The sequence below is a fragment of the Saccopteryx leptura genome, chromosome 1 (assembly GCF_036850995.1).
Source record: "Saccopteryx leptura isolate mSacLep1 chromosome 1, mSacLep1_pri_phased_curated, whole genome shotgun sequence".
NCBI lineage: Eukaryota > Metazoa > Chordata > Mammalia > Chiroptera > Emballonuridae > Saccopteryx > Saccopteryx leptura.
This window is the reverse complement of record NC_089503.1, coordinates 14,119,079-14,132,790: the sequence shown is the minus strand read 5'-3', so window position 1 is coordinate 14,132,790 and position 13,712 is coordinate 14,119,079. Positions and strand designations below refer to the sequence as shown.

General features: G+C 38.7%; 1 protein-coding gene across 1 annotated transcript in view; it reads right to left on the bottom strand.

The window, feature by feature from the left end:
• The window catches only part of LPXN (leupaxin), a 42,272-nt gene that overhangs the window by 20,426 nt on the left and 8,134 nt on the right, over positions 1–13,712 (bottom strand). Inside the window, exons 3-4 of the mRNA XM_066360411.1 lie at positions 9,164–9,204; positions 3,969–4,068 (exon numbers count right to left, since the gene is read on the bottom strand). Of these exons, the coding sequence (XP_066216508.1) occupies positions 3,969–4,068; positions 9,164–9,204 (141 nt within the window). The remainder of the gene's footprint in view (positions 1–3,968; positions 4,069–9,163; positions 9,205–13,712) is intronic.

The window sequence follows — 13,712 nt, the reverse complement described above, 5'->3', positions numbered from 1 at the left end:
AAAACTACAGACTAATATCTCTAATGAATACAGATGCTAAAATACTAAACAAAATACTAGCAAATTGAATACAACACATTAAAAAAATAATACATCATGATCAAGTGGGATTCATCCCAGAATCACAAGGATGGTTCAACATACGTAAAACGGTTAACGTAATACACCATATCAATAAAACAAAGGACAAAAATCATATGATCCTGTCAATAGATGCAGAAAAGGCATTCGATAAAATACAACACAATTTTGTTTAAAACACTCAACAAAATGGGTATAGAAGAAAAATATCTCAACATAATAAAGGCCATTTATGATAAACCATCAGCTAACATCATATTAAATGGCATAAAACTGAAGACTTTTCCCCTAAAATCAGGAACAAAACAAGGTTGTCCACTCTCTCCACTCTTATTTAACATAGTGCTGGAAGTTCTAGCCAGAGCAATCGGAAAAGGAAAAGAAATAAAAGGCATTCATATTGGAAAAGAAGAAGTAAAGGTGTCACTTTTTGCAGATGATATGATCCTATACATCAAAAAATCCCAAAGACTGCACAAAAAGACTACTAGAAACAATAAACCAATACAGTAAGGTAGCAGGATACAAAATTAATATACAAAAGTCCATTGCCTTCCTATATGCCAACAATGAAACATCAGAAAATGACCTCAAAAAAATAATGCCTTTCATGGTTGGAACAAAAACAATAAAATACCTAGATATAAACATAACAACGAATGTAAAGGACCTATATAATGAAAACTACAAAGCATCGTTAAGGGAAATCTAAAATGATACAATGAAATAGAAAACTATTCCTTGTTCCTAGATAGGAAGAATAAATATAGTCAAAATGACTATATTACTGAAAGCAATATACAAATTTAATGCAATTCCCATCAAAATTCCAATATCATTTTTTAAAGAAATGGAACAAAAATCATCAGATTTATATGAAACTATAAAAAACTTCAAATAGCCAAAGCAATCCTAAGGAAAAAGAACAAAGCTGGGAGCATTACAATACCTGACTTCAAATTATATTATGAGCCATGACAATCAAAAGAGCATGGTATTGGAGCCCTGGCCGGTTGGCTCAGCAGTAGAGCGTCGGCCTAGCGTGCGGAGGACCCGGGTTCGATTTCCGGCCAGGGCACACAGGAGAAGCGCCCATTTGCTTCTCCACCCCTCCGCCGCGCTTTCCTCTCTCTCTCTTCCCCTCCCGCAGCCAAGGCTCCATTGGAGCAAAGATGGCCCGGGCGCTGGGGATGGCTCTGTGGCCACTGCCTCAGGCGCTAGAGTGGCTCTGGTCGCAACATGGCGACGCCCAGGATGGGCAGAGCGTCGCCCCCTGGTGGGCAGAGCGTCGCCCCATGGTGGGCGTGCCGGGTGGATCCCGGTCGGGCGCATGCGGGAGTCTGTCTGACTGTCTCTCCCTGTTTCCAGCTTCAGAAAAATGAAAAAAAAAAAAAAAAAAAGAAAAAAAAGAGCATGGTATTGGCATAAAATAGACGCTCAGACCAATGGAACAGAATAGAAAGCTCAGAAATAAAACCACATATATATGGTCAAATAATTTTTGATAAAGAAGCCAACAACACACAATAGAGAAAAGAAAGCCTCTTCAACAAATGGTGCTGGGAAAACTGGAAAGCCACATGCAAAAGAATGAAACTCAACTACAGTTTGTCCCCTTGTATTAAAATTAATTCAAAATGGATCAAATACCTAAATATAAGACCTGAAACAATAAAATACATAGAAGAAAACATAGGTACTAAACTCATGGACCTTGGTTATAAAAAGCACTTATGAATTTGACTCCCAAGACAAGGGAAGTGAAGGCAAAGATAAATGAATGAAACTACATTAGACTAAGAAGCTTTTGCACAGCAAAAGAAACTGAGAAAACAGCCAACTAAATGGGAGATGATTCTTTCAAACAACAGCTCAGATAAGGGCCTAATATCCAAAATATACAAAGAACTCATAAAACTCAACAACAAACAATCCAATAAAAAAATGGGAAGAGGACATGAACAGACACTTCTCCCAGGAAGAAATACAAATGGCCAACAGATATATGAAAATTTGCTCATCTTCACTAGCTATTAGAGAAATGCAAATCAAAACTACATACAGTGAGATATCACCTCATGCCTGTTAGATTAGCTATTATCAACAAGACAGGTAATAACAAATGTTGGAGAGGCTGTGGAAAAAAAGGAAGCCTCATCCACTGTTGGTGGGAATGTAAAGTAGTACAACCATTATGGAAGAAAGTATGGTGGTTCCTCAAAAAACTGAAAATAGAGGTACCATATGACCTAGCAATCCCTCTACTGGGTATATACCCCCAAAACTCAAAAACATGGGCACGTAAAGACACATGCAGCCCCATGCTCATTACAGCATTGTTCACAGTGGCCAAGACATGGAAGCAACCAAAAAGCCCTTCAATAGATGACTGGATAAAGAATATGTGGTACATATATACTATGGAATACTACTCAGCCATAAGAAATGATGACATTGGATCATTTACAACAAAATGGATGGACCTTGATAACATTATATGGAGTGAAATAGTAAATCAGAAAAAACTAAGAACTGTATGATTCCATTCATAGATAGAACATAAAAAAGAGACTTATGGACATGGACAAGAGTGTGGTGATTACTGGGCGGGGGAGGGATAAGGAGAGGGAGGAAGAGGGGGGAGGAGAGGGGCACAGAGAAAACCAGATATAAGGTGACAGAAGACAATTTGACTTTGGGTGATGAGTATGCAACATAATCAAATGTCAAAATAATCTGGAGATGTTTTCTCTGAACATATGTACCCTGATTTATCAATGTCACCGCATAAAATTTTTAAAAAATAAACAGATACTTTAAAATGTAAATAAACCAAGGCACATGCTAAATCAATTAGAAAACACCACACAGTTTAAACTTAATGTAGATTTTTTTTTAGTATTTCCAGATGTACAGTGCAATAACGAATGCGCTCAGCTCTATCGTAGACATTAGAGAAAACTTGTTTCTGACATTTATTCACTTGGCCCTCTAATAAGTGTGTATTATTCACAATGTGTCAGGAACTGTCCTAGGTATTAGGAGCCACAAAGGTAAGGTTCTTTCCCTCACCAACTGCACACATTTTTATATATTGCCTTGAAATGGTTTCAGTCACTTCATGTGTGCAGTATCAAGTCCTTCGACCTATTCAGAATGGTTGTATTCTCTACTTGATCAGCATCCTAGATGCCATTTCCCTGGATAAGTTCCTAAGGCCGTTTATCTGATGGCCATTCCCTGCCAGGCCACATGGGCTCACCACCTGTGCTCTGGAGGCTAGAACAAGGAGATGGGTTTTATCTCAACGTGGGGCTTGGGATTCCTCATAGCTCCTATTGTGAAATCCACCCTTGATCCCCATAGCTCTGCCCCAGCTTGTCCACCACTGTCCTCTGTCCTGCTCAGGCAGGTCCCCTTCACAGTCCTGCCATGCTTCATCCAGCATCAGAGGCCAAGGCCTGCAGGGCGCGCTCCAATTGGGAGGGCCTCCTCTCTCTCTCTCTGAGTCCAAACCCTTTCCATTCCTAGAGTCTGTCTGTCCCACACCCATGCCCACCTCCGATGAAATCTCCTTGACCTCTCTGCATTCCTGATGTTTGCTCCACATATTTTGATAAACCACCTGACTTTTATTCTATAAATGTTACAGAGGCTCATGCCTCATTTTACCAAGCACACTCTACGCTCCTTGAGATCAGTCCCTGGATCAGTCTCTTTTGTGCCCAGATAATACAAAGCACAAAGTTGAGTTTGCCCATGGAATTCAATGTAGTCTGGGAAAATAAATGACAACTGAGAAGTGTTCTTCAAGGGCGAATGCAGAGCTGGGTTAAAAAAAACAAAAAACAAAAAACCCGAAGGCTTTCCACAGGGACTGTGCTCACCTTGGCCTGCATTTCACACAGGTGGGCCATGAGCTCATCCAGCTGTGCGGCTGCTGAGGTTTTAGAAGCTGGTGGTGATTCCTTTGGCTCCTGGACTTGACTATAGAAAAAAAGCAAAAAATGAAAGAAAAAACACAAAAAACATGCTAACACATCAAAATTCAAATGATTGTTAAGCCACGCATAAAATACCAGAAAAAGCAGCTTTAACCTTTAAACGCTTAGATGTCAGTAAAATTAAGAGACAAAGAGTATTTTGAAATATAAATACTAGACTAACAATGTGCCCCCATGTCTCCCTCTGCTCATCCTGAACACTGACTATTGTTCTAGTACCTGAAGAAAGGCGCTGGACCCGGAGCCTGCCCGCCATTCGCCCCAATGGCCAGGTGCGAAGCAGGCTCTGAAAAGTGCTCTAACACCGAGGTCGAAATGTGGGTGTTTTTTTATTATTATTTTAATAACATTCTTTAAAAATTTTCAAGTATTAGATCTCCTCTCAGTTAGGTGAAAGACAAAAAGTAAATGAGAACATAGAAAAGGCATTCATCCATAAATTGAGGTCCATGGGCCAAATGTGGCCACACCCAGTCACACGATGTACAGCTGTTCTCCTGCAGAGTTGGACAGTTGTGACAGAGAGAGACCTTATGGTCCACAATGCTAAATATTTACTATTTTCCCTTTATAGTAAAAGTTCGCAGATCCCTGATAGAGTTCAGATAATGTATATGATGTTGATTTTAGATCCATATAATTATGCATAAATTATTAATAAATTCAAAATTTGGACCCAAGACACAGAATATAGATCCTATTAAAATACTTGCATAATTGTTAAAGAGAAAGAGAGAGAAGAGAAGAGAAATGAAGTTTTTATGAAAATAGCAGATGTGTGTTTAAAAATACCACAGCTAGGTAGTGTTTATACTAAGTCATTCAAGGATGGATCATTAAATGGGTTAATGTAATGCATTATAGTAACACATAAGAGAAACACTTTATAAACACATTGATAAGTGCTGAAAAGCAGTTGAAAAAAAATTCAACCACCAGTCCTGTTGTTGCAGATAGATGTTTTTTCATACCCTTATGCATATCCTTTATCTGTGCTTTGCAACTATAATAGCTAACATTTGTTGAGTGTTTACACTCAGCCAGGCCCTCTGTAAAGGGTTTTACACATGTCCTCTTTAAATCCTTATAACAACCTTAAGAGTGAGGTACTATCACTCCCAGATGAAAAACAAACAAACAATAAACAACAACAACAAAAACAAAGAAAAAGACAAAAACCAAAACTGGGGCTCAGAGAAGGCAAAAACTTTGCTCTACATAACACAGCTGGTTTGGCCTGCAGTCTGCGAAGCTTGTGCTCTCTCTCATCAGGCTGAACTATCTTCTAAATGATGTTTAAAGCTATCTACATTCCAAATGTATATATAATATGCTATGATTTATTAAACCAATCATTTATTGTTAGACACCTAGACTGTTTCCGGCTTTTGCTGTTATCAATATTGCTAAATAAATATTTGTACCCACATTTGATTATTCCCACAGAGTAAATTTGGAGAAGTGGAAAAACTGGATTATACAGACAATAGACTCAAGTAATGTCTGTAATCAACATTAGCCAAGAGAGCTCAGTAAACTGCCCACCAAACTGACTCTTCTTTTTCTCTCCCTCTCTCATGCACACACATGCAAAGCCATATATTCTAAGTTTTTCACTAAATATATTTTCAACATTGAAAACATAGCTTTACTACTTTACTTATTTTTATGCATTACCAACCAGAAAAAAAAAGCAGAAGGAAAAATGTATCTTTTTCTCTCTTAAGGAAAACAAGACTGGCTCTTGGGCACAATATGATTTAACAACAAGGAAAATACAAGAGGAAGGTAGATATGTGCCTTCTAAAATGAAAGGCTTTGTCTTTTAGATACAACATGGCCTCCTGCCAGGCATAAGATTTTTTTTAAAAATTTATTTTAATATAGGAACAAAAACGGTCCGGTAGACAAGTGACATTCTTTGGAGGTTTCCAGGGAAAGTGCAGAGAAGCTCGGCCTCACAAGTCTTTCCAGTGTAACCCTTAGTAATTGCTGCCACAGAGATGTGTCTCGGAGGTACAAGGGTGGCTGGGCAGTGAGCACGTCTGCTGCCCTGTGCCCCAGGGGAGGATAAATGTAGTTTCTTATACAGGTTAAATATAATCCTAAAATCTTGTCCATCTCCCAGTGACGGCATACGTGTGTTTATTCAAAGAATTCTCATTGGTTTTTACCTACACTCTTGGTGAAGTGTGTAAAGGGAAGTAAATCATTGTCATAATACCTTAATAGGAATCAAGTCCACAATATAACATTCTAAGTAAAATTATTTTTGTATATTGACATATAAAAGACACATTTCTAAATTATTGGTCACAATGCTACTGATATAACACTAACTATCGATAGAAGTATTATTCCATTGTTATATTCACAGCTGGTATTGAATATACTGTCAAGCTCCAAAGCAGTGCTTGCTTCATTCAAGCGAACCAGAGGACATGGTGAACACAGAATGCAAGAATCTAGCCTGACCAGCCAGTGGCACAGTGGATAGAGCGTCGGAGTGGGATGTGGAGGACCCAGATTCAAGACTCCAAGCTTGAGCGTGGGCTCATCTGGTTTGAGCAAAGTTCACCAGCTTGGACTCAAGGTCGCTGGCTCGAGCAAGGGGTTACTCAGTCTGCTGTAGCAACATGGTCAAGGCACATATGAGAGGGCAATCAATAAACAACTAAAGTGTCGCAACGAAGAATTGATGCTTCTCATCTCTCCCTTCCTGTCTGTCTGTCCCTATCTATCCCTCTCTCTGACTCTCTCTCTGTCTCTGAAAGAAAAAAAAAAAAAAGAATGCAAGAATCTAGTTTCTGAGTCTCATGCTCTCTCTGTTCAGGCTGGCTTTTTCTGCTCTGAATTATACCAGCCTTGGGGATTTGTGTCTGTCCACTCCATATTTACTAGATCACCCGGGTTTCACCTCACTCTCCCACAAAGGTCTACCCAGAACGTATCATTCAGTAAGTGGAAGTGTATCAGTTGAGGGCCACTCAGGAAAATACAAACATTAGGAGTAAGCAAAAGGAACTTAATTCAGAAATTTGATTACACAAGTGATGGGAGAGCTAGAAAGCAAACAGGAGACACCTTGAGGGAACCCAGACAGTAGCCACAGCAGGAAGTCATTAGGCCGATGGGACAAAGCAAAGAGGCAGAGTGACCAGAGCCCAGGGGCCCGGGTCAACAGGCAGAAGCTGGGACTGTGGCAGCCCTATTTTGCTCCAGCTGAAACCGTAAAGAAGCTGTAACTGTGGACAGAGACTGTGAGGAGAGACAGACTGGGGGAAAATGTTTTCACTTTCCCTGCCTTTCACCCTCTGGTCTCTCCACAGTGCCTTCTGTTGGTTTAAGCCAGCCAGAGACAAGTGCTCTTGGAGCCTGGCAGATCCCACCCACAGGGGTCAGCTCCCAGGGAATTCAGAGCAGAGCAAGAAAGGAGGGAGGAATGAGTCTGATGAGAACTCTATCAAAGGCTGATACGGCAGAGGGCGTAGAGATAAGTCAGTATCAGTGATCACTCTGCTAGGTCAACAGGAAATGGCTGTCGGTTGGTCTGGTTTTTATTTTATATGTTCATATGTTCTTCAGTGTTCCTGTTGGATTTAAAAAAGTCAAACATTTACTGTGAGCCTATTGTGTGCCAGACACTGTTTGCTGTTGTTGTTTTCCTTTGGTTTCTTCTTTCTCTCTTTCTTTCTTTCTTTCCTTCTTTCTTTCTTTCTTTCTTTCTTTCTTTCTTTCTTTCTTTCTTTCTTTCTTTCTTTCTTTCTTTCTTTCTTCTTTCTTTCTTCTTTCTTTCTTTCTTTCTTTTTTCTTTCTCTCTCTCTCTCTCTCTCTTCCTCTTTCTTTCTCTCTCTCTCTTTCTTTCTCCCTTTCTCCCTTCTTCCCTCACTTCATTCCTACCTTCTTTCCTTTCTTCCTTCTTTTTTTTTTTTTTTTACAAAGGGTTGGACAGGAACCCCCGGACCTCGGACCGGTACCAGTCCGTGGGCCATTTGGTACCGGTCCACAGAGAAAGAATAAATAACTTACATTATTTCCGTTTTATTTATATTTAAGTCTGAACGATGTTTTATTTTTAAAAAATGACCAGATTCTCTTTGTTACATCGTCTAAGACTCACTCTTGATGCTTGTCTCGGTCACATGATACATTTATTCATCCCACCCTAAAGGCTGATTCGTGAAAATATTTTCTTACATTAAACCGGTCTGTGGCCCAAAAAAGTTTGGGGACCACTGGTCTAGGGGGAATGTCCACCAAGCAACTTCCTGGAACTGGAATAAACTAGCAATTGTATCAATAAGTTGGCCTCCAGCCCATCAAAATAGTAAGTGTCCTCAAGTGGGAAGTTATAAAAAGACTTTTTGATAGCAGAGGTCCTTTCCTTATTTTGGCATCATATGTACACTCTTGGCTGCGATTCTGAAACCAAATAAGGCGTGGGGTAGTTCTCTTTGCCAAGCATAAGCCCTTACTATCTCAAGTCCTTTACTTTGTTTCCCAGAACGTAGTCTGATTTTTAAAGTTGCAAGCTATAACTGAAGACAGAACAAGGAAAGTGGTCTTCTTATTTTTTCAGACTGTCAGCTCTTCTCTGGCCAGTAGAAATTATTTAGAAAAGGAATCTGTTTCAATCTGTAACTTTTGTAAAAAAGCAATCCTTTCATTCACTAAATAAATTTTGAGCAAGTATAGAAAGAAGTCTATATTCATTTGTCTGCCATATAGACCCACTGTCTTAGTTCAACTCTGATCCTAGCTCTGGTTTTATTAACTTCTTGCTGAAATTTCATTTGGTGTTTTCCCTTTTGTGACTTGGAATAGCTGAGCCAGAACAGCTGCGATGATTTAAACTATTTATACTTTTTCAGGTGGTGAAGGAAACAGCAGAGCCCTTCAGCCTGGACACCCATCTAAAAGGTACCTTGAGAAATTGCCCTATCAGCTTGGCAGAATTCCACCTCTGCTCAAAGACTATCGAAAGAAGAGGAGAGTAGTAGGGGCTCTAAGCAAATTATTGTCCAAATACAGATAACTGTTATCAAAGTATTTAATAATAATAATAATAATAATAATACCTGTAGGGCTCCTGGATATTGCTAGTGTACACGAGCTGCGCCTAAGACAGAATGACAGAGGAAAGAATGAATTTCTGTTAGTAGAATGTTGGCGCTTATCTACACCCTGATTTAGAGAATGTTTTTAACTTCTAAAGGGGAATTGATAACTAGTGTGTCTCTGAGATGCCCTTCCACAAGGCAGGGGAATACCAGCCACCTCACAGAGAGAGGCAAATCCTATGCACAGTAACTGCCATGTGAACAAATAGTGCCCCCCACGTGCCCTAAAAGCACTGAAATTGAGAAGTACTCAGATAGAAAGCATAAAACACACAAAATGAGCGAGAGCAAAGCCCCCTTTATAGATGGGATGGTAACAAAGGGAAGGCCATAACACAATTAAATTTAACATACCAGAAGAAATAATGTGCGACTCTAAAGAGTAGTTGACTAGCAACTCATTTATTTTTTGAACAGCTAATTAGTTCCTGTCACGTATCAGGACTAGAGATGTAGCAGTAAAAAAACACAACAACAAAAAAACAAGCAAGCAAAAATTGTCTACTCAGGGTATTAGATTGTGAAAAATAATAAATGATAATATGAATAGATAATAAATGAATCAATATGTAAGAAATTAATTCAAATGTGAAATTAATCAGGGGTGGGAGATAGAAAATGCAGAAGAAATGGCAATTATAAATACAGTGATCACAATAAAAAAGTATGAACTCTTACCATTTATGACAGCATGGATGGCCCCAGAGGTTATTACACTAAGTGAACTAAGTCAGACAGAGGAAGACAAATACTGTATGATTTCACTCATATGTGGAATTTAAAAACAAAATAAGCTAACAAACAAAACAGAAACAAACTCATAGATATAGAGAACAAACTGATGGTTCCCAGTTGGGAGGGGCATTAAGAAATACAAATTGACTTCCTACCATGAAAACATAGGCAGTAAAACGTCAAACATTTCTCTTTGTAATACTTTTTTTTTCTGATATATCTCCTCAGGCTAGAAAAATGAAAAAAAATAACAAATGAGACTACATCAAACTAAAAAATTTTTGCACAGCAAAGGAAACCATAACAAAATAAAAAGAAAACCCACCAAATGAAAGAACATATTAGCCAACAGTACATCTGAAAAAAGATTAATATCCAAAATTCATAAAGAACACATACAACTCAACAACAAAAAACAATGCAATTAAAAATGAACAAAGGACTTGAATAAACACTTTTCCAAAGAAGAAACACAGATGGCTGATAGACATATAACAAGATGCTTAACATGACTAATCATCAGAGAGATGCAAATTAAAACCACAATCAGATATCACCTCACATCTGTCAGAATGTCTATCATCAATAAATCAACAAACAAGTGCTGGCAATGATGTGTGAGAAAACAAAACCCTTGTGCACTGCTAGTGGGAATGCAGACTGGTGCAGCCACTGTGGAAAGCAGTATGGGGGTTGCTCAAAAAATATAAATGGAACTGCCTTATGACCCTACAATTCTACTTCTGGTTATATATCTGAAGAAACCGAAGACACTATATATGCACCTCAATGTTCACTGCAGCATTATTTACAATAGCCAAGCTATGAAAGCAACCCAAGTGTTCAATCAATAGCCAAGTGGGTAAAAAAGTAGTGGCACATATATACAATGGAACATTACTCTGCATAAAAAGAAAGAGATCTTAGTATTTCTGATAGCATCCATGAATCAAGAAGGTATTGTGCTAAGTGAAATAAGTCAGTCAGAGAAAGACAAACACATGGAATCTAAAGAACAATATAAATGAGCAAACAGGACAGAAACAGACTCATAGACACAGAGAACAGACTGAGGGTTGCCAGAGGGAAAGGGGATTCGAGGACTGGGTGGAAAAGGTGAAGGGATGAAGAAGTACAGATCGGTAGTTATAAAACAGTCATGGGGGTGTAAAGTACAGCATATGAAATATAGTTAATAATACTGTAATATTATTATAATTACAATAATATTATATGGTGCCAGTTGGGTACTAGAAATATTGGGGAAATACTTTGTAAAGTATATGATTGTCTAGCCACTCTGCTGTACACTTGCAACTAATACAAAATAATACTGAATGTAAACTGTATATGAAAAAAATTTTTAATTAAACTTAAAAAAGCGGAAAAGAAATACAAAATATTCATGGAGATGTAAAGTGCAGCATAGGGAATACAGTCACTACTATTGTAATAACTATGTATGGTGCCATGTGGGGACTAGACTTAGCAGGGATCACTTCATAAGTTACACAATTGTCTAACCCAGTGATGGGCAATCTTTTGAGCTTGGTGTGTCAGAATTTGCCAAAAAACCAAGCATAACTCGGGTGGTGTGTCACTTCGAGAAAAAACCCGTAATTTCACGATATTTATAGTTTAAATAACAAATGTGTATAATTGTAATATATAACTGTATTTAATAAATCAAAAACTAATTATTTAACTTATGCTTAGTGACTTCTTTGTTCATCTTTCAGTTGGTTTCTTTTATTGGTCTTGATATTATTTAACTTGTGTGGAGTGCCGTGAACTAAGATAAGTGAGGGGGAGGGGAATTCTTTAACTAACCTGCCTATTAATGACTTTTTTGTTGCTGAATTTCATTGGCTAAATCTTCAATTGAAGGTTGGTATTTTGTACACTTCAAGCCCAAGCAAGCGCTACTAACTTCATCTGTCAATATGTTTCTTTTGTTGGTTTTGATATTATTTAACGCTGAGAATAAGGTCTCACAAAAGTACGTAGAGGGAAAAATTGTGAGTAAAGCCATTGCTATATTTTTCAGGGTGCTAAAAGTGTCTGGTAATCAGTTCCAGGCACTTCAAATTTCCTGTTCATAGTGGCACTCCTCTTGATTCTCCAAGCAGCACCTTTCCAGATTATCAAGCTTTAGACCTCAAGTTGACAAACACCTGATCCCAGATGCTGTCTTGAAATTCTGCAAGTTACATCTTATGTAAATTAAGATGGCTGCCGCTATTTCTAATGGCAGGAAACGGCAACCGTAGCATAGGCCCTAGTCTCTCCCAGCCTCCCCCTCACTTATCTCAGTAGTGATGGTCAATTAGAAATCCACAACACCCCAGAACAGTAGATTGGATGATGGTTGCTGTGGTTATGTGGTTGCTGGTAATGGCGATCACAGGGCCCCCAGAGATGCGTCCCCCGCAGCATTCTGCTGCTTCCTGCTCCACCGGCTAGAAGTGAGGTCAAAGATCCCCTAACAGCCTAACTGGAAGTCCCAGAACTAGATGCTCTGTGCTGGAGTTCTGTTGTTTTGGCCTACAGACCTCCCACACAGAGTGCCAGCTACTGTTTGATCGTCGGCTACAGCACCTGGCCGTGTAGGAGCTGAGGATGAAACGTCCTTCTCGGCATGTGGCCCCATACTTCTCTGGTATGTGGCCACATGTGGCTGGCTGTCATCGAAAATGGCTACGCGTGTCAGTGCTGACACGCGTGTAATAGATTCACCATCACGGGTCTAACCAGGACACAATACACCTGACACTAATATAATCTTAGATGTCAACTGTAATTAAAATAAAAAATACATACAGATAGATAGATGAAAGATAGATAGATAGATAGATAGATAGATAGATAGATAGATAGATAGATAGATAATGTTGATCAGGAAGGACTCACTGGGAAAGGGCCTTTTGAACAAGGCCTGATAGGAAGTGAGAAAGTTGGCAGATATTAGCAGTAACCTGGTCCAGGTAGAATGAGCAGAGGTCGAGCACCCTAGAGCATTTGGGAATGGAAAAGAAGCCACTGTGGCCTGAGCAGACAGAACCAGGGAAAGAGAAACAGGGGCAAAGAGTAAAAAGGTCAAAGCACACGAGCAAGGTGACCACATCATTTATTTATTGTTCAAACTGGGAACACTCTTGCGAGGGGAAGAGGCTACTGAAAATAATTTATAGGATATACTATTTTAAAAAGTAACAAGTAAATTCTTATTCAATTCTTCCCTGGTTTCTGTAGGCAGAAATTTGAACTTCCTTCTTGCAAGTTTTGTTTTATAATAATTACAACTCGCTAACAGCTTCAAAAGCTAAATTTTCGTGCTACTTTTGTTGACTATTTGGTGAAATATTTCCAACTGATTCTGCACATACTTTGACCTAAACCTAGGTTGTTTTACAGAGTGAATTTTCAAAGCCTCAAGCATTTCTAAAATCCAACCAATGACAGGGAATACAGAGAGATAATATGTACTGCCATGCTGACATACTTTGAGATTCAACATCAGCTCTGTCACAAAAAATTTGCAGATGATATCTATAGCATATATATGTATCTCTATTTCTATCTATCTATCTATCTATCTATCTATCTATCTATCTATCTATCTATCTATCTATCTATCTTCGTATCTATCTATCTATCTGGTGCGCATCACAACCAATTCAATTCCAAGTACATTTTTTTTAGTATGTAAGAACACTGATTTTACCACAATATTATTCTTCGCTGAAATTTGTATTCACACGATCAACCCCCC